This window comes from Lepisma saccharinum, chromosome 18 (assembly GCF_977018435.1).
Source record: "Lepisma saccharinum chromosome 18, izLepSacc3.1, whole genome shotgun sequence".
Taxonomy (NCBI): Eukaryota; Metazoa; Arthropoda; class Insecta; order Zygentoma; family Lepismatidae; genus Lepisma; species Lepisma saccharinum.
In genome coordinates, this window is record NC_139246.1 from 38,073,231 (window position 1) to 38,094,548 (window position 21,318).

The 21,318-nt window shown below is 40.0% G+C and overlaps 1 protein-coding gene across 1 annotated transcript in view; it reads left to right on the top strand.

The window, feature by feature from the left end:
- Nucleotides 1–3,610: 3,610 nt before the first annotated feature.
- Nucleotides 3,611–21,318, top strand: part of LOC146002528 (calcium/calmodulin-dependent protein kinase kinase 1) — a 596,212-nt gene continuing 578,504 nt past the window's right edge. The window contains exon 1 of the mRNA XM_083140440.1: nucleotides 3,611–3,886. Coding sequence (XP_082996566.1) covers nucleotides 3,847–3,886 — 40 coding nt within the window. The 5' untranslated portion in view covers nucleotides 3,611–3,846. The remainder of the gene's footprint in view (nucleotides 3,887–21,318) is intronic.

The following is a 21,318-nucleotide window of genomic DNA, read 5'->3' on the forward strand; positions in this document are numbered from 1 at the left end:
ACATACTCACATTCACACACTAATACGTACATACAGAGAAAGTAAATAACATGAGCTAAAAATCTCGCTGTGCACATAAGATAACGTAAAAAAAGTCTGAAGCTAAGTTAGGGCGAGATATTTTTCTATTTCCCAAAATTCTCTTTCATAGTATTGCTTCATTTTACTGTTCACATTTTCAATGAATTTCAAAATTATAAGTAATTTCAATAAATGTCTTGTAACGGGGTTAAAATCTCGACATGGGTTCGTTCTATTTAAAAAATATTGTCTATAGTTCTCCTAAAATTTGCAAAATTCTTTTAAGTTTTTTTATATATAATTTACAGAAGTATATCACTCTATTCTTAAATATCTTACTAATCTATTCCTGTGTATTGAATTATTTACCATGTACTGATCATTCTGTTTACTCGCCTGGTCCCCCACACTTTACCTCCGCACTCGAGGTTCGGTGCACTTCGTACTCGGCTCAGATTTGTCTAGGGGTATCTTTCTTTGTACCACAATGCATGTAGTTTGCTAGAAGTCAACATAATTATATAATTAACTACAAGAGACAACGGATAACCTTTGCGAAACCTTTATGATCAGGGGCATAAATTACCTTGTGCAGCATCTGTGAAATTATAAACGGAAATGTTTGGCTATTTTCTATAGTTTAATTAACGTAAAATTTGAAGTATATACAAGTCGTATCCGAACGTTCATTTCTCTAATTATTATCGGGCCAAAACTCTAATTTTGAAGTTGGAATCTCTATTGTTTGTACCTGGATGCTTTACATTTCATGAATTACATGTGGAGTACGCTTGTCACAAGGTAGACTCGCGTTACTCCAAGAAAACGTCTTAACAGGCGCGAGGTCACCCGACGTGTACATTTCTCAACCTCTACGGTGACAAGGCACTAGGCTGCCCGGCGCACCGTGATTACTTCAAAATAGCATCCAGTACAAACTACCTTTTTACCTGTAAACTGGACAACAAGGCACTAGCTTGCCCGGCAATCCAATCTCTTACAGCATCCGTTTCGGGAGACCTGTCCTCCGAACCTAGCTGACCGAAGCAAAAACAGCCTCTCCCTTCCAAGTCTCAGTTCCAACAGCCGACCCCCCCTACTCTCATCTGGGAGTTTATATACGTTTGGTTGGCGTCTGTTGCCAACGGCCCTTCTTTCAAAATTTTTAATCTTTAACACCTAAACTGCCCGCCTTTCTTTTGAACGTTCGAAACACGAAGCAAGAACAGATAGCTACATGGTATTTATACATGGAATAATACGAACCTAAAAATGCATAATAAATTGATTTACACTAATCACACATATATATGTTTATACACTTGATTACCCAATTAATTAACATATTAATAAATATTACAATAAGAAAAAAAACACTGTTGCCCTGACACGGGGGCAGGGTAACAATTCAAAATTGGAAGTCTAATTAAGTGACAATGGGAAACGAAAATATGCGGGCAGAAATTATTTATTCACATACCCTCACAATAATTGTTCACAGGAGCCCAATTTAATATAGTTACTTTGGCGCTAAATTTAACCTTATTCCTTATTAAATACGTCCTTACATCTCCTAATACACCGTCAAACGGGGTAACTTCATCTTTGAGGGTAAATTCGTCACGAGACTGATAGATGTCGGTAGGAGTCACATGCTGGTGGATCAAAGGGAGTGTGAATCCACACAAGTGCAGTTCTGGAGCGGACATCAAGGGAGTGTGTTGTGTGCAAGTGCAATGTGCTTTGACGCTGTTTTGCAGCATTTTCTCGTGCACGATGCCAAGGACATATAAGAAGATAGTAGGAAAGTATCACAACACAAAATGTAGATAATTGTCTATGTATGCAAACACATAAATCCTCTACCCCATTTTCTTGGGTAACTACGTCAGGAAAATGGATCAGGAAGTCATTTTTTTCTTTGATTGATTTTTGTTATTTATCGTCGCTCTTGTGCAACTTTTGGCAAATCGCGACGATGAGGATGAGTGATGATATGATTAAATTGAAGAAAGCACACTCACAAAGAACATCCATGCCTAGGCCCAATCGAATCCAGGACCCCTGTCGTCGTAGCGCGATGTGCTCTCACGGAGGTCGGCGTTCTATCCTGTGAATTGCTTCACGGCAACTTAGAAGCTCTTTCGTAATTTCACAATTAATTGGCTAGAAATCGTCAAAGTTATTATTTCCAGTTCTTGCACAACATCATTTGTTTATATTTGTAACCAGGCACGTATCTACAAATATATTTATAGGGGTCCGAAACAAATGTTTCAAAATAATAATAATAAAATTAATTATAAGTATATTAAATTAATTAAAATAGTATTGATGAAAATATTCAAATTAATTAATATTTTTTTAAATGAAAGATAGTACAAGGAAAGTGGCGTGCGCAGGATTTTCGAAAGGGAGGGGTTATGTATACTTTCCCTTGGTAGTCAGCCCTCATTTTGTCATATTTTCCTTCCTCTGACGTTCTTTTTTTTTTTTTTTAGGAATACTGGGCCAAAGGGGGGCACGCCACTGTACAAGGATAGTGATATAATAGTACGTATTCATTATCTAGCTTACATACCGTTAAGGACGACAACATGTGTAAAGGGAAACAACTGTCCTGGCAAGGAAATTAATGTCAAATAGATAAAAAATAGAATATCAAAATAGAATGTTATATCCAGTTGACGAAAAGTAAAGTTCCTGGTAATATTTTATGATTGATTTGGTTTATTTTACTTCGCTCTTTGTGCCACTTTTGGCTAATTTACGAAGATAGGATGAGTGATGATACTGATGAATGGACACTCACAAACATCCATGCCCAGGCCGGGATTCGAACTCAGGATCCCTGGCGTCGTAGCCGATGTGCTAACCACTCCGCCACGGGGACCGGCTGGTAATATTTTATGCATATTATTGTAAGTAGTAATAAATGTGCATAAATCATTGGTACTGTCATTCAAAGTCGTAGCGTCCTCGCCTTGTGGGGTCCCGGTTCGATACCGGCTGGAGGCACATAGCGGTTCGGATTCTACTTTAAAAACTGTAAGTCCAGTCCCGATTAGCATTACTGTGCATAAAGTGGACTTAAAACACTAAATCAACCAACCAACCAAACTGAGGGTCAAGGTGCCAAAATTGGGTGGGAGGGACAAGGGGTTATCATTTTCCCTTGGTATATAATTTTTAGCTTAGTTTGGGGGCAAAAAGTGTGGGGCAACTGCCCACTACGCCCCCATAATCGCCGCCACTGTTTCCAATATAATCCTTGCCTTCGAATAAGTTCGGAGGATTAAACAACAAGTATGTTTTCACCATTTAATTTTAGTTCATTTATTATTTCACTATTTTCATTATTTAATTTTAGAATTAAGTAAATCTCTCGTGGGGGTCCTGACCCCCTTTTCACCCCTAAATACGTCCTTGTTTGCAACGAAAAGTTTTGTGTGCCTTCAGTCTCCCCCTCGACAAGGTAAGATAATGGACTCGTCCGTACTTCCAGTCTTGGAGATACAAGAACTCGCCGCCAGTCGGCGCCGGGGTCGCGTAAACTTTCGTCTGCTCGCTGCCTGATGTCGAGAGAACTCTGCCGACACTCGGATGGGCGTGTTTTGATATGAACTCGCTCGCGAACCGTTGTCCACGTGTTTTTGTTTGGTGATGTGTCGAAGTTGTCAGTGCAGTTTTGTGTCGCGGTGTTAATCGTCTGCATACCGTCCTGTGATTTACTTGTGATGGGAAATCTTCTGCTTCAATTCACTTGAGTGTGTATGTGTGTGTGTTTATTCTGGAATTGAAAGAAGATACTGTTCGTTCCACCACATGCCGCGGGGTAAAATGGCATCGCTAGATGGGCAGATAGGTAAGTTGTGTGCCTTTTTTCCTTATTGCTTTAAGGTGTTCGTCAAAAGAGTGCTTGCAATGTATTCCTACCTTCAATTACATGTGTCTGTGAAGTAAATACAAGCCGTCAGGGAGCGGGTGACCTTGACAGCTACGCTCTTAACCTAATTTTCCACGAAAAAGAAACGAATGGTGTTTTTTCGTCTGCTCCGTAGATAAACTGCTGGTTTTTATGAGATGCCAATGCATTTTATTGCACCACATGTTGCAGTTTGCACAAACCGCTTCCCATAAAAGGCTTTGTGCAACATAAACAAAGGCTTTATGAGGCTCATGCATGGCCTGGCGTGAGCCGCGCATAATCCGAAAACATCATTTACGAAGGTTTGTAGGATTATCGGGACACGAGCTTCCAGTTGGCCGATTGGGAAACATTTGTCTAGTGTCCGGGATATGAACTGGCGAGCAGCGGTGAACCGCTCTGCATGTGTTGCATTCCTGAACTGAACAGTGGAATTAACTGTAATAGCAGTAATTTGGAACATTTCAGCCACAAATATCTCGTGTTACCACCGTAACTTCATTGGATCATTGGCTTGGGCGTGCCGAGCAGTTTTCAAGCTTTTCCTTTCGAAACGCCGCTGTGTCAATCACGATTGTTCAAACTTTTACTCTTCACGGAAGTTCAGTTTCTGACCACTCTCTGTTGATACGTTCCTAAGCTAATTTATATGACCTATAGCCTACAACAGCCATACGTAGATACACAATGTTCGGATGACATTTATCCAAATATAAAAACTGGTTTTCCCCGGGGCACATGAGGGCAACAGCTCCTCTCCAATCAAGAAAAGCTGGATGAATAACTGCCCAATGGAAAATCCTTCCCTGCAAGTTACAACAATTCATGGAGTCTCATAGGGGGCTGGAAGGATAGGCTCCACACATTCACGATCTCTGCCGTTGGGGGGGGGGTGATATGATCAGCACCACACATAGTGCCCCGGGAACCCATTTAATAAGAGGTTGAGTGAACCCCAGAACCGCTTTATGCAGGAACAAGGTCGGACAATTCCGAACCACCCTGGAAATCGAACCCAGGCTTCCTGCGTGGCAGTCGGGCACCTTACTAACAGAAATTACACTATGAGTCGTGAAGGAATTTCAATGACAAGTAACAGTGCTATTTTGTCGAACAACACGTGAGATGTTACTCACAAACATATTTTTTTATTGATATTCGATTTTTATTGAACAGTATATTTGCCCAAATTCTAATTAAACTGTAATTATCCTGTTTCATCTTGTGCTGCGCGCTGGTGGGAAATTTCCAACCAACTTTACAGAGCGTAATAAATAACAAACGAATGAACTTCGCGCTCATTATCTTTGAGAAATTGATTGGCTGTTTGCATGTGGTAAAGCACAGCATCGAGGTATACGGGAGGCAAAGTCCCCCACATGATTGATTCTTCATGTTGACTGTATATTTTTGGTTATTTCACGTCGCTTTTCGGTCTCTCTAGGTTGATAACGACAATGAGTACGAACTGTTAGTTTAGTCCAGGCAAATTATAGAGTATAACCTGGGCATTCAAAAAATGAAAATAAACTAGAACTATTTGAGTAGTATTTCTCACAAAAAGTCCCAAAGAATCCCGTTGCGAGTTATGATGTCATCAATATGGCCGCCGTCAGTATTTGTAGTGCAATCTTTAAACCCGTATAACTTCTCACAGGATAGAGATGGAACCTTCGTTTTTGCACAAAATGAAAGAAAATTAATTGAGCAATTTACAGAATAAAATATATTATATGTATTCGGCACGTTGTGTGAAATATATTAACAAGAAGTGAAGAAAATTAGATTTTTCATTACGTGTTGTAACATTTTAGCGAAAATTACTTAACAATTATGAGTCACTATTATACATTTTGACATTATAATTGTAGAACGTTTGAAGGGCTTTACAACAGTACCTGATTCTTTCTCTATCATGAACCATAAGGGAGGCCTTGTCCAGAATTCGAACCTACGACATGTTTTTTTGCTACGCAAAACACACTGGAAACCAACAGCAAAAATTATATAAATTGTCTCTGAAATGTGTGCGCTTCTTTTCCACCAAACCAAACTGTTATAGCAGCACTGTCTGAAACAATTACTTGTTCTTACTCCTTTCTGGCAATTTGCAATGCATTACAGAAAACAAATTCCGAGGGAAGCGAGCAAGAAAATTTTTCGATCAATTTTTTTTAAAATTGAAAATAGTATTGATTTAATATGACGCAAAAAATTTCACGAGACACCAGGGTATTCTGTTTTACAATTTTTCACATTCAGATTGTTCGGCGTCCAGTGACAACTCCCGCCGCCTTCTATCTATGGCTATGAAATTGACTAGACTGTAAGAAAAGCAGAGACTGCGAGCGAAGCAAGGAAGAAGATTTTACGAAATGTATTTTTCATTTGTATTGCCCCTCTGTGATCCCCTGCAGGTGCTCCTGTCCGTCTGGAAGAAATATTGCACGAAAGACGTGAAAACTAATCCCATCTTGAGTGTCCTTTTGTCCTGCTACTCCTGCTTTCTTTTACTTCAGTGTTTATCCCCCCTCCCCCTAGAATTGATTTCCGTACAAGGTTGGGATAAGGCAATGCCCCTCTGCCCCGTTGTGGTTGCGCCACTGCACCCCTTCCCCCGTAGTTGCTTTGAACTTTCATCGGCTTGAAAATACTTCATTTTCTCGTATAATATCGTTTAATAACAGTGATAAGATTCCTCTACACTAAATTTCTAGGTGAAAGTATAATAATGTAGGGGCATGGAACGTCTGGAAAGAGGGGGCAAGGATGACCACACCTTCTCCTTCAGAAACGAATGTCAACCTAAAAGTATATATTTCACACGTATAATTTGATTTCAGTCATAGTAATTTACATTAATTATTATGTAAGGGGAACGCAAGAATGCTATAATTTCAAATTCAAGTGGTGTGTTTTGAGGGGGCAGCACTATTATCGGGGTAATATGCCCATGGAAAAAATATCTTGCTTGTCCCTTCGTGGAAAAAATCTGGCAACGTCCGTGATTGGGGGGGGGGGGGGCGATTGCCACCCTTGTCCCCCCGTGCGCACGCCTATGATCAGGAGGTTATGGAGAATTTTCCACCTGGGGGCTGTATTAGGTAAATACAGAGCCAAAATGACCATATAATGGACGTTTGTTAAAAAGTTCGTAGGTTGTCGAGATAATTTTGGGAGATAAGGTAGGCTACGGGAAATTAATTAAAAAAATAATCACCGCAGGACATTAGCACAACCAGCAATTTTGAAAAAACGTTGAATACTGAAAAAACATTTACGCTGTTAGAAGTTGCCGTAAAATTTTCAAATTGGCAGTATATCTGTTTAACATACAAACACGGGACCATTTTCTCAATAGCGTGTATTCATCGTGTCGCCTCGGTCTGTTGGCCACACATGCACAGTAATTGCTTTTTTTTTACAGGCTGGAGGTGCCAGGGTCGTATTTTGTATCTCTGTTATTTATCGTATTTTTTGCCACTTTTAGACTAATCGCGACGATGAGAATGTGTGATGATTAAGATGAAATTGATGAAGGAACACTCACATGTCCAGGTCGGAGCTCGATCCAGACAACTTTGGTGGCAAATTCGTAGGTCGGCTGGAGGTGCTCATGTCGCTTGCCACTTCGGTCTGAAAGCTACATAAAAAGCATTGTGTCTGCCATCACTATAATATATTTCTAGACGAAAAAGATATGGCGAAATCCTAGCATTTGGACCACTACCCAACTCCGACGATTGGAATAAGCAAGGTGGGACTTCGTAGATAGCCTATAGTGGTTAACGCTATCGATAGAAAATCAAAGAGTCCTGGTTTCAATCCCCGTTGGAGACGTATTGCAAAGTGATACGGACCCCACTTGATTGACTGTTCAATTTGCTCTATTTTACTTCGTTTTTCTGACACTTACGAAAGTTCGGCCCCCCAGTCCTTTGTTTTAATCCGGCCCTTTGGATTACCTCCTGCTTTAATCCTTCAAATCTCTCCTTTCACCTCACCCCAAGCGAGCAGATTATATTTGCACCGGAATTACCAAAGGGGGGTTTCAGATAACAATTTATATTTTTTAGTCCCTGGTTCGTTACACATGTACAGCAAGCAAATAAACAACTGGTTTAAAATGGACAGTACCGTAATTCTTGGAATCATAACATTTCTAGTAGGATTATATTGGTTTATTATACGTTGTTATACACATATTTACATACTGCTTCCATGTGTGCATTTACATAATCAACCAATTTCCTTAATTCAACATAATTGCGCATAGTGTTGCCCACGGGACGAGACGGGACAGGCTTTTAAAAATTCGAGACGAGACGAGATTGACCATGTGTCATGAGACAAGCGAATATTTTCGAGACGAGACAGGCCAAAGTCTCGTCTCGTTTGTAACACTAATTGCACACCTATGGCTTACACCATCGGCACTTCCTTTACCGCAGAGTTAGCAAAACTATCTCTGCGGGCCTACCCTCAGCTGAAATGATATTCCGTTCATTATAAATGCGTTTCCTTACGCCTTTACTCTTCCTTATGGGCATCAATTATTCAATACGGAAATATCCACATATTCAAAGCTTTTTCTAAAAGTGGACTTGGAACAGCAACAGGGGTTGGCTTACATCAAATGCTACATTATTATATTAAGTCTAGCCACCAAAAGTGGACTAAACTTGAGGACACGTTCGTCGCCGTCGATCAATGGGGAAACACTTTTTTGCTAAGGTCCACAGGCCTTTTTTATAGTCGGGGTAAACGTCCGTGGACGTGGACCCCGTAGCGTTGGAAAAATTCCACTGCCAACGGTCTTTTGTAAGACAACTAGCTCCCCCAACCCGGGAAGAAAAAAAACGGGAATCTAATATCCAGTAAAGCACAATCCAATAAGCATATACACTTACATGCAATAATAGCATAAAAGTACGCTCATGGGAACATATTACTTAACCCTACACCTTGTAGCTGGCCAGCAAATTAATTATTACAATATACAAAAACCAGTAATGGTCAGTCCGACCATTACACACTAATCGCGAAAAATGAAGATAAAGGTGATAAGATGAAATGGATGAAGGTACAGTAGGATCCACTAGTATTGCTCGGCAAATTGTCCATGACTATTTTCATTAATTTTTCTCTTACATTATATGTGTTTTTAAGCGATGGATTTTTATGTATGCTGGTGCAGAAGTTCTCAACAGCTTGCAATATTGCAGATACAGGGGTAGGCTATGCTGTGTAGAAGTGAGGCTGCATTTGAGTGCTCTTTTAGAGAATGTCACCCCTTACGCCCCGGCCCTACAGGAAATTGTGGGCCCAGCCTTGATAAACCTATCTGAGCACATAGCATGTTTAAAACACACTTTTTACAGTAAGTAAGCTGTGTTCAAGGAGGGTTAACGGTTTATTTGTTCATTGTCCTTGATCTGAACTCGGTGGAATTTACCAAGGTTTTATAACAGTATTGTAAAAGCGGTGCAGTTCGTATTTGTTATGTGGCGGTGAGATATTGTCGGACAGCGTTCGAATTAATGGTCGCAAAGTAAGATATGCAACTAAAGCTTCTTGTTTGACACTAATCTCAAAATATAAAGTTCCCGACCTTGAATATTACAAATTCTTTATGCCCAAGAAAACGTGACAGTTGCAAATACAGCTTCCTGTGAAGTCATTTCTCGTCAATCCAATGAGCATACGCTGCCCATAATTGATTTCCCTGTTACGTATCAACCTTGAACAATATGAGCTGCAAATTGATAATCTTCGAATGAACTTACTGACAAGCTGGCGTCCGTTTCTAAGTTCCCAGTACATAGACCCGGAAACCCGTGCAAAGTCTTTCACCTTCCAACATCCTTTAATTTATCAATTAGACATACCCTTATATACTCAATGCAATATCCATTTCAGGGAACTAGAAAGGCATATCACGTATAAAGAGAAATTGCCAATACACCTAATCATATATACTGATGGATTCAAAGATCGCCTAGGTGTGGGTTGTGCAAATTTCATTCCATATCAAAATATTAACAAACAATTCCGTTTACCACCTGATACTTCTATTTTCACTGCAGAAAGTTAAGCAATATATAAAGCTCTCACATACGCTATCCATAATAATTACACAAAAATTCTTATCATAACAGATGCTTTAAGCGTATTGATGGCGCTGAGTTCCTCATATCCTCAGATTTGTAAACATCCTTTATTTATCATCCTTATAATTCAACAAACCCAGTATGCTAATGGAAGAAATATCAACGTTCAGTTTATTTACGTAAAGGCTCACCAAGTAAATGTGGGAAATGAACGTGTGGACGTATATGCCAAAGCTGCCCGTTCATCGGAATCTACCTCACTTGCGAGACTTCCATACACGGATCTTCTCCCAAGAGTTAAATATAAACTTCAAGATAAATGGAAACAGTTGTGTATGGAACATTTTCAATCCGCGGGCCATACGTATAAATGGTTTGCAGAACATTCACAAAATAAACCTTGGTACTAGTCATATAATTTTCCAAGATCAGTTATTATTTTTATAATACGTCTACGTACAGGCCATGTTCGCACTAATGATCATTTAGCACGATTACATATTACAACAAAACAAGACTGCACATGTGGAGAAGTTAATCAAGATGCCAAACATATTTTTTTACAATGTCCTAATTTCGACAGAGATCGAGATAATGGTTTGCGTCGCCATGGAGTTCCATTCCCTACATCTCTAATTGGCCTGCTATATATAGTTTTTTTTATTTCATTCTTGTGAAAAATAAGTGCATAGTGAACTAAATATATTTTGCAAGAAACTCAGAAAGATGACTAAAATCGACTAACAGTTGATAGGATCAGTAAAAAAGAAGAAGATTCTTTAAGTTTATCAGTTTTTCAGATATTTCAAATGTGAAGTGAAGGTTATTACAAATATTAGTTGAATATTACAAATTATTTATACGCATGGAAACGTTGTGCGTTCCAGTTGCAAACACAGCTCCCTGTGAGGTCATTTCTTGTCAATCCAATGAACATTTGCTGCCCGTAATTGATTTACCTGTTACATACCAACCTTTAACAAGACGAGCTGCAAATTGACAATCTTCGAATGAACTTACTGACAAAGTGTTAAAAGCTGTTACGTCCAAAATAAAATAATGAATGAATACTGACAAACTGAAATCCGTTTCTTTACGTTTATCAGTTTTGCAGATATTTCAAAATGTGAAGTGACATTTGGATGCACAGGTTATCGACAGTTTTCTGCAACGTCGAAAGTAGATACTGGCAAAGATAACGTGACCCAGCCCATCAGTAACGATTGACATTCTCTAGTTGAGTTATCGAACGTAACCTGGCTGGAAATGATGGATCATCTAGCAATGCAGTAAGATAATGTTCTGCTATGAGAAGCATAGACAGCAAAACGTCTACAGCAGTAGTTGCTATTTTGCTTCACCAGGTGAGCAAGATAAAAAGAAAACCCTAATATTATTGAATAACAGGTGTCAACTATATAACACGACTAAACATTTATTTTGACTGCACTTTGTTTTGCTGTGGGTACAGTGCAAGTATTGCTCCATGATTTTTTCATTATTTTTTCTCTTTTATCCTTGATTTTAATATTCGAAATTTTACGTATGCTTGCGCAAAGGTTGTCAGAACCTTTGTTATTTTGTTTCGATTCTTAAAGCTGTAATTGCGTAAAACAAGTGAGAATGAACATAGTTATGGATAATTTGCTTGATAATACGAATTCATCCCACTGTACGCGTAAAATACGTGTGGACTTATCACCGAATATTAAGACAACAGTGTTGCAATGCGCTGATGTTTAAGTGCCTGAATTCATGGGATGGAAAACCATTATTATGTTAGATGCCAAATTTAGGGGAGCAATGCACTACTGTTTCCCCCCCCCCACAAAAAATTAACGTAGAGGGACAAGTATTATATACATTTACATATGTAAAATATTATTTATACCAACCCTGCCCTCTCACCCCCCCCCCCCCAAAAAAAATAATGAAGCCCAAATCTGTGAAGGAAGAATCCAACTTGGGTAGAAAATGAGCATTTCTGTACGAAATGTGTACCTCGTACACATTTTAGTGTATTTGATTGTGACATATGTGCATACCGGTCTACATAGATAAGTTCACCTTATGTCATCGGAGCACAGCAAACCAGTAGACCTCTCTCACTTCCCTGATGGCTGGCTACGCAAAGGAAACACATGTTCCCACTTTGCTTCTACTGAAGTGCAAGTGATGAAATAAACTACAGGGTCACCATGTCATGCCAAGGATTCGAACCGGCATCTTCCGAATTCAAAGTTCGCTCCGTAAATCATAAATCAATAGTACCAAAGGTAAGAAAATGTCTAATGCTGGGCCGAATTATTTATATTAGGTTGTTTGTACTTTGGGCTCCCGCGTAGCCAAGTATCGACCTCCGTGGCTGTCATTGTTTCTTTCATGTCCAAAGGCGCCGAACGCCGCTCGCAGCACCAAACCAACTAAAACGAGACGCACTATGTTCCACACTTACTGTAAGCGCATCGTTTCCTGGGTTACTAAAAAGCCCTGGTATGCGTGGACCCCCATGGCGAGGGTAAAAGAAGTTGGGTCATTGCAGTTCTTTTTAACGCGCAAACACGGCAACGTTCTCTCAATGTCGTTCCTAGAGTGTCCACTTGCCGACCACCGTGGCGGAGTGGTTAAAACCGGGCGCTGCGGGTTCGAATCACGCTTGTGCATGGGTGTTCTTTGTGAATGTCCCTTCATTATTCTCATCCTCGCGATTAGCCAAAAGTGGCATAAAGCGATGTACCGAAGTAATCAATCAAAACTAGAGCGTCCACGTCACAAATGAGATTGCCAACTCTCTCCAGCACTAGCTCTGGAAAACGACTGGCACTAAATACGGGATGGATGAAAGAACAAACTCATACTAAGCTCGGTGTCACGGTTTATAGGCCCCCGTCCCCCCCGAGAATTGTCCGGCCGGACCAAATAAACTGGCGAATATGGTCCCCCGGATCAAATTTCACAGCAAGGGGAAACGAATATTTGGTCCGCCCCCAGAAAATACAGTCCCCTAAGGAAACCATTGACATAATACTACAAATTGAGAACGGCCCCTACGATACAAAATTAAATATTTACTAGAGGGAAAGATTGATTGATTGATTGAATTTATTTTACTTCTCGTTTTGTGCCTCTTGGCTAATTTTCGAAGATGGGGATGAGTGAGGAAATGATGAAATTGATGAATGGACATTCACAAACAACCAAGCCCGAGCGGGATTCGAACCCGGGACCCTTGGCGTCGCAGCGCGATGTGCTAACCACTCGGCCACAGGGTCAGGCCCCCTTGGAAAGAAGGGGGATCATATTTCACGGTATGATATTCGTTCTCCCTTTCTAAGTTTATTCAAATTTATTTACAAGGGGGGCCTCATTTCACTGATTAAATTCGTTCCCCTCATCCCTGGCAAATATTTATTGTAGTTTCCCAGGGGGGACCATATTTCACGGTGCGATATTCGTACCCCTTCATTCGACTTCTTTCCAATTCGACCATTCTCAATTTGCAGTATAATGCCAATGGTTTCTTTAGGAGACCGTATTTTCTGGGGGCGGACCAAATATTCTTTCCACCTTGCTGTGAAATTTACTCTGGGGGCCATAATCACTGCTCTATTTCGTCCGACCGGACCATTTTCTGGGGGGACCATATAAAACTTGACACCAGCACTCGAACCTCTATCTTTCGGGAGAGAAAGGTAAGGTCGAACTTTCACCGCGCTCGGCCACAGAGATAGGTATTCAGAATGTGTGTGCATTTTTTATAGAATATAGTTCTGCTTTTACATACCGTTAAACTACGCTAGAATCTATGAAACATTTGTATCGTGGATTAACCTCACACTATACGTGTTATTTATAGCTTTCGCATTGGAAGAATGCTTTTCCAAACCGTGTTTTGTTTTAACAGAGCAGTAAAATGCGAATGGAATTCGAATCGGTTATGTTTTAATTTCTAAGTTTTCAGAGTTGTGAAAGTCGGCGTGGAGCTCCGCTCACTAAAAATGTTAAGGTTGCGAGTTTATCGCTTGTTTATTTTCTTGGAAGTGCTCACGCAGGAAGGACATGCAAGTAAAGAACTTATCAGTTGTTGCTCTTTTTACAAACTCGTTCCTTTGGGCAGTTAACTTTGTTTGTTCCAAAGAAGGAGCTGTTGTAGCGAGTTGCATCGTCTTGCACTGTGTGTCCTTGTACGGCTTCTGGGAAATATTTCGTCAGTATGATAATGGATATTGAATAAGAGGCGTTAGTTCCTTGATTTGTTTGATTGTATCTCGTTTCGCCTAATGTCTTCACAGTGCAAGATTATCTAATTTGGTCCCTGGTCTGTTCCCTGGAGACACAATTGGGGGCGTTAAAACCTTCTGGTCTGTTCCCTGGAGACACAATTGAGGGCGTTAAAACCTTCTGGTCTGTTCCCTGGAGACACAATTGGGGGCGTTAAAACCTTCTGGTCTGTTCCCTGGAGACACAATTGGGGGCGTTAAAACCTTCTGGTCTGTTCCCTGGAGACACAATTGGGGGCGTTAAAACCTTCTGGTCTGTTCCCTGGAGACACAATTGGGGGCGTTAAAACCTTCTGGTCTGTTCCCTGGAGACACAATTGGGGGCGTTAAAACCTTCTGGTCTGTTCCCTGGAGACACAATTGGGGGCGTTAAAACCTTCTGGTCTGTTCCCTGGAGACACAATTGGGGGCGTTAAAACCTTCTGGCCTGTTCCCTGGAGACGCAATTGGGGGCGTTAAAACCTTCAGGTCTGTTCCCTGGAGACGCAATTGGGGGCGTTAAAACCTTCTGGTCTGTTCCCTGGAGACACAATTGGGGGCGTTAAAACCTTCTGGTCTGTTCCCTGGAGACGCAATTGGGGGCGTTAAAACCTTCTGGTCTGTTCCCTGGAGACACAATTGAGGGCGTTAAAACCTTAGTCGTACCGGATTTCACCCTCTGTATTAGAGGGTAGGACCCGTGGACCAAGGGGCGACGAGTCAGGTGGAGCAAGTAATTAACGTAACACCAGGGTGCGAAATTATTTAAGACTGGTGGGGGGGAAGAAACATCTTAATCTACAACCCCCCCACAACCATACATATTTATAATGTTATTAAAAGTAAAAATAAATTACTAAATTAAAAATATATTATTATTATTATGAATTACCTAAAAATTAATAAATGTTACTTTTAAGTATATCAGATATTATAAAGTAGCACACTACGTCCTTTACTAACTTGTTAAAGATGTCCGTAAATTACGAAATAGTTGAAATGGTTTTTATTATGTATAAATTTTCTTTAGTTTTGGTTTATATTAATATAAATCAATTAGATTTCATAGTTATTATTGTTTTGCATTCTTGCTTTACTTTCATTGTGCGTATTGATGTAGGTTTGTTAATGATCTCTTGAGAGAGAAAAAGCATTGAACATTCACAACTATACTCATTTGTGTATGTATTCGATATTATTCTTAGTACATTATATTTGAAATTGAAAGTAATTGTTTATCTTTTGTTTGTTGTAACAAAAACTCTTCCCCCCCCGAAAATTTGTGGTAGAGGGGATTTTTGAGGCCAAGATTGTTGGTGAGGGGGAATTCCCCCCCCCCCTTCCCCACAGGATTTCGCACCCTGCGTAACACAAATTGAATAGTTAATTTACCGAGTTTTTTTCGTAAGCACTTAAAATGGAAAAGTTAGGGGCAAGAGGATTAGCATCATAAAGGGGCAGGTACTTATCTCGGGATCGCCTGGACGCTGGCCTGAGGTGTCTAGCCTCTTGACAGGCCCCGGCTTGGGCCCCACGGCTTCTGGGCGGCCCTGTAGTAGATTCTCCGCGTCTGGCACTGTCGCGCTCTTGCGACACGATCTCGATCCCTTGGCGTTCTTGGTGGCTTTTCGTCCTGAGGCAGGTTGTTAACCACTTTTATAGTGTTCTCGGGAGTTGGGAAATTCTTAGGATAGGTCTTCTGGGTATTCCGGTAACGATATCCTTCCGCCATTTTAGGTGAAATATGGATTCCCGTTTCACCTGATTAAGTTCAAAGAAAATATTTAAAATGAGGGAAAATTCCTGTGCCGTTAATGTTCTGTAGGCATAAATTTTGTACACAATACTCGTGCAAGTCGGTGATCCAACAGGTGTTTGGGGTTCGATCCCCACGGTTATAACACCCACAGCAGATTTTTTTTTACGAATACCCGCCGATACTTTCCGGCATTTTGGTTTTTCGCCTGGGTTTCGGAGAGTCAAAGTTTCCATTTATTTTGCACCAAGATGGTGTGAAAAACTTTTGTGATTACATAACACGTATTATATATAATATTGGAATGATCACCCGTAAATTGATAATTGGAGTGGAATGATCACCCACTACAGTGCGCGTTAAATCTCCTGCATATGGCCTTGAACGGCTGAACAGCACCAGCGAATCACAGACGTGCGGCGTTGCCTAGTTCAGAACCCGTTTCACTTCGCTACTCTCTTTTCCGTGTGAGATTTCGACATGGCACCGCTGCAGTGCGCTGCTATTGGCTATCGCCATATGCAAGAGATTTGACGCGCACTGCTTTAATATTACCGAATGTCTGGACAACTTTTAGTTGTTACGGACACCATACAATATCGGTTAGAGATCGGTTAGTACATGGAACTCTCCAGCCTAACTATTGCCTATTTTGGGGGGAGTAGGAAAATGTATTTAAAGTCCTTGCCTTGACTAATCTCACCCAACAGGTTGTTAGATGCCGGGGCTTGCGCCGAGTTGATACCTTCCTAGAGACCAGTCCATCTGTTAGTCGTTACTATTTTCAAGCATACGTATCGGTGTAAATGTAAATCGGTAAGAGTAACTGTTTAAAGGGGCATCGTAACCTAACCTAAGGCTAGCATTTTATTGCATAATTTTATAAATAAATTACTTTCTTTCATTTTCTCTTCATATTAAGAATCTATTCCGAATTTCTTGGTGACAGAGCTTCTGATACAAGAACGGAAAATTTACCCGAATTTGAAATATGAAATATTTCCATTTAGCTTAAATTAGGCGAAATGGTAATAGGCCATTATTGTGAACTGATATGCCAGTACTCACACTACATGCTTCCTGAAAGCACATGCTATCTGCATTTGAAACGCAACAAACAAATTGCCCCATTCACATTAAAGAACTGTTTAACTGGTTCTTTGTTGTGTAAACTTCCCAACTGCCAGATGTTACCACAGTGTCTGAGAGAACCGGGATAAATGTGTGATGTAGCTCGGTAGCCGACCATGATGAGATTTGACTTATCGATATCGTCACAGAAGGTTCCAGGTTGAATTTCACGCCTGGACACAGATGTCCCTTCATGAATGTCCCTTTATTAGAGGCACATATTTTTGGTAAATAAAAAAGCAAAATTTCGGTTCGAAAACAGTCAATTTCGAGTTCAAAAGCTGTAAATAAAATAAAATTTCGCTGTTATAGCGGTGGAAAAGCGGTAAAAAAATGACATTTTGGTTCTTAAAATGTGATTATAATCCCAAGTTTAATTTAAAAACTGTACTTACTACACAAAATAAACATATTCCTTCTAATTGCACATTTATGTCGTTACCAGAATATTACATTTAATCCTGTATAAAGGGGTCCATTGGAAATATTTGCAGCAGAATTAATAAATTCTCCATGAATTGCGTGACTCTGAGGATAATTCTAACATAAGAAAGTGTCGCATCGGTAAATAAACTCGAAATTTCGTGTTTGAGTCTATTTCAGTTCATTTCGCATTATTAAGTGACAAGACAGGGTAGGAAAATGCACCCCACACCTTTCAAGAACATGACAAATTAATATTACAATGTGTTATTTTACATTTCGTGTTTTCGTCAAAAACGAAATATGCATGTCTCTACCCTTCATCAATTTCATCATCGTCCAGATTAGCCAAAAGTGGAAGAATGGCGATGCAAAATTTGGTTAATTGAGAAGAGAAATATTCCAAGTCGGCTACAATTTATCATTGATTGATTGATTTGGTGTTTTAAGTCCACTTTATGCACAGTAAGGTTAATCGGGACTGGACCCACAGTTTAAAGTGGGATCCGAACCACTATGTGCTTCCACCGGGAATCTAACCCAGGACTCCTTGATTACAAGGCGACGACGCTACCACTACGCCATCGGGGAGGCCTACGATTTATCAGTTTTCAGGAACGCATTGTTTGATATTTGTTATTTAGTGTCACTTTTCTGCAAGTGTTGGCTAATCGCGACGGTAAGGATGGATAATGGCATGATGAAATTAATTGACATTCACGAAGAACACCTATGCTCAGGCCTGGATTCGAACCCGGAACATCTAGCGTCACAAAGCGTTGTGCTAACCAGCCCGCCACGGAGGTCAGACGATAGATTGTTACACCTTAAATGCTCCAAAATATCTCAATATGTTTAAAACAATATGTATTAGATAATTGCAGTGATAGCTTGTGGGGAAAGAAGTACAGTAATGTACAGTCAGTGGCAATAAAAGTGGGACCCCTAGATTCTGAAATACTGGCATCACTGCAATGCGTTAAGTGCGCCCAACTTATGATAGAAAAACTTCCTATTGAAGGATACTATTCAAGTCTGCTCATCACCGTATAGTTAGGCAACACACACAACTCATTTCAGGATCTAGGCGTCTCATTTTTATTGCCGCCGACTGTACAAAGCACAGAATTATTTTGAAGAAAATATCATCATCCATTATAATAGTTTAGGATTATTACGCAAAGATTCGAGTATTTGAGGATCAAGAGATTTACCCTTTCCCTTCTCCACGTGTTCTTTCAGTATGGTGAATTCATTCTGTTTAGCTGGCCGTAGGCCGGGAGCACACGAACAAAAGGCTGCGTGCGCTTGTGGTTAAAAATCTACGTATACCACGAGCGCACAAAAACCATGGCGATGTTGCCAGGCTGTGGCAACTGTTTTTACCTTTCAAGGGACCCCGGCTAGGTCCTTATAAGTTAACACATTATGTATCATATATTATGTGAATGGCTTTATTCATAACACCCTATTCCATTTTAATAACCTCACTATCTCATAAAGAATTTGGCCTCGTAAGACGGGCAATGTATCGCTGCAGAAGGAGGAAGACACCAGCAGGCCGCAGAGACATAGTCGAAGCTAACCTAACCTAACCTAACCATTACACAATCATAGATGTTTGTGGATGTTGTGCGCCCGTGGACCGCACCCGTTTAGCTGCTTCCCAGGACGTTCTCTTCAGCAGTGACGTAGCAAGGGGTGGGCGAAGTGGGTGACCGCCCGGGGCCTCGCGTCTCATGGGGTTGATACCAAAAATATATTAAATAGAAGTGAGGGGAAAAAAGATTTAAAAGGCAAATGTTTGTAGGCAATAAAATTAAAATATTCTGTTTCTATCTGGCTTTAATGTCTAGTTAAACGTTATAATACATCAAATCAGGGGCGTAACATACAGGCCGGCGGGCTCTAAGCTTTAGGGGACCCGGAAAAAGTAAAAATTGTCATGTGAAATATTTACGCAAAAATTCACAATAACTTGCGTGGGCATTTTTACCTATTTATTCTTTTCTCGAATAAAAATCAATTTGTGTTGTATTTTCTTCTTTCTCTCGACCTTGCACTCCCAATTTTAATATGTTAACAACAAAGCACCTCCAACTGCCACGAAGCAAGTGCGAGGCATTTAAATGCTTCGGTTGTTTGCAACTCAAGAAGGAAGTTGATAATATGAGCAGTTCTTACGTCCTTCCCATAGCTTCTATATCAGCTCCCGGAAAACACAGAAACACATTTTTAGAATGAGTGAAATTATTAAACATAATTTTCTTTAGTAATTTATTATTATTTAAATATGACAATTTGCTGACGTATCCCTGAAGATTTTATATCGATTCTCATTGAGATTTCAAATTTAAAAACTGATGGGGGCCTCGCATTCTAATCTCGCCCAGGGCCTCGCGATATTGATTGATTGATTTGGTGTTTTAAGTCCACTTTATGCGCAGTAAGACTAATCGGGACTGGACCTACAGTTTAAAGTGGAATCCGAACCACTTGTGCCTCCACCGGGTATCGAACCCGGGACCGCCTCGCGATATGTTGCTACGCCACTGCTCCTCAGTTTGTCCTGGTTTGTTAGAGGAGACTAACTTTTATCTCTGCCTACGCAAGTTTTTCAGCTAGAGAGCGAGATCTACAAGAAATCTCTCAATAAAGATAGTGTGAGTCATTGTCTGTGCTTGCAGATTTATGAGATAGAAATATCCGATGTTTGCAAAAGGATTTCGACTCCAACCTTCAGCTTATGTTTGTTTAGAGTGCAAATTGCTAGAATGCTCTTTCTTGCGATTTGAATTGAAGCGTTTTTGCTAATATTTTTAAGTTTTGCAGATTTTTTTAGAACGCCAGTGTAGCATTTGAAAATTTCCCATTGGAGAGAAATTCTCGTTTCTCTCTAGAGCCCCGATCTACAAAATTTTCAAATGTAAATCACGGTTTGTTGTCAGCTTATCCTATTTTAACTGACACAGGAGGAACTATACGTACTTTGGAAGTATTTGAGTATAAATGGAAGTTCTTTATACCTTGACAAAGCGAAATGTGCTGTATTACGTAAAAAATGATCAAATATGCACACACACCACACACACACACACACATATGATCTAACAAAATACCTTGATTTAATTAGACTTTCATAACATGAATTTCGAAATATTTCAGGAGCATATTACCCTTACAAAATACATCAAATTTGGATTCAATGATTGATTGATTTGGTTTATTATATTTTTCATACTGTCATTTTTAGCCAGGGTTGTTAAAGGTCAAGGAATCCTTAAATTCCAATGGGTTCTATTGAGTTCCGTTCCAGGACCGGAACAATTTTTTTCGCACAATTTAAATTCGGTCCAAGTTGCGTATTGTTCCATTGAAAAATTGTTCCTGGACCGAATTTAAACTGATCCGCAAAAAGGTTCCTGGACCGTATTTAAATTGAGCCGGAAAAAGGTTCCTGGACCGAATTGAAATACTTTACAGATAAAAAGGTTCTTTACGGTCCAGAATCCATTTACACTTGTTAATTTTTCTCCTGGACCGGAATTGAATTTAAAATTCTTGGACCTTTAACAACCCTGCTTTCAGCTAATCGCGAAGATGAGGATGAATAATGATATGATGAAATTGATGAAGTTAAACAAAGAACACTCATGCCCAGGCTGGTTTCATTGATTGACTTTTGATTTC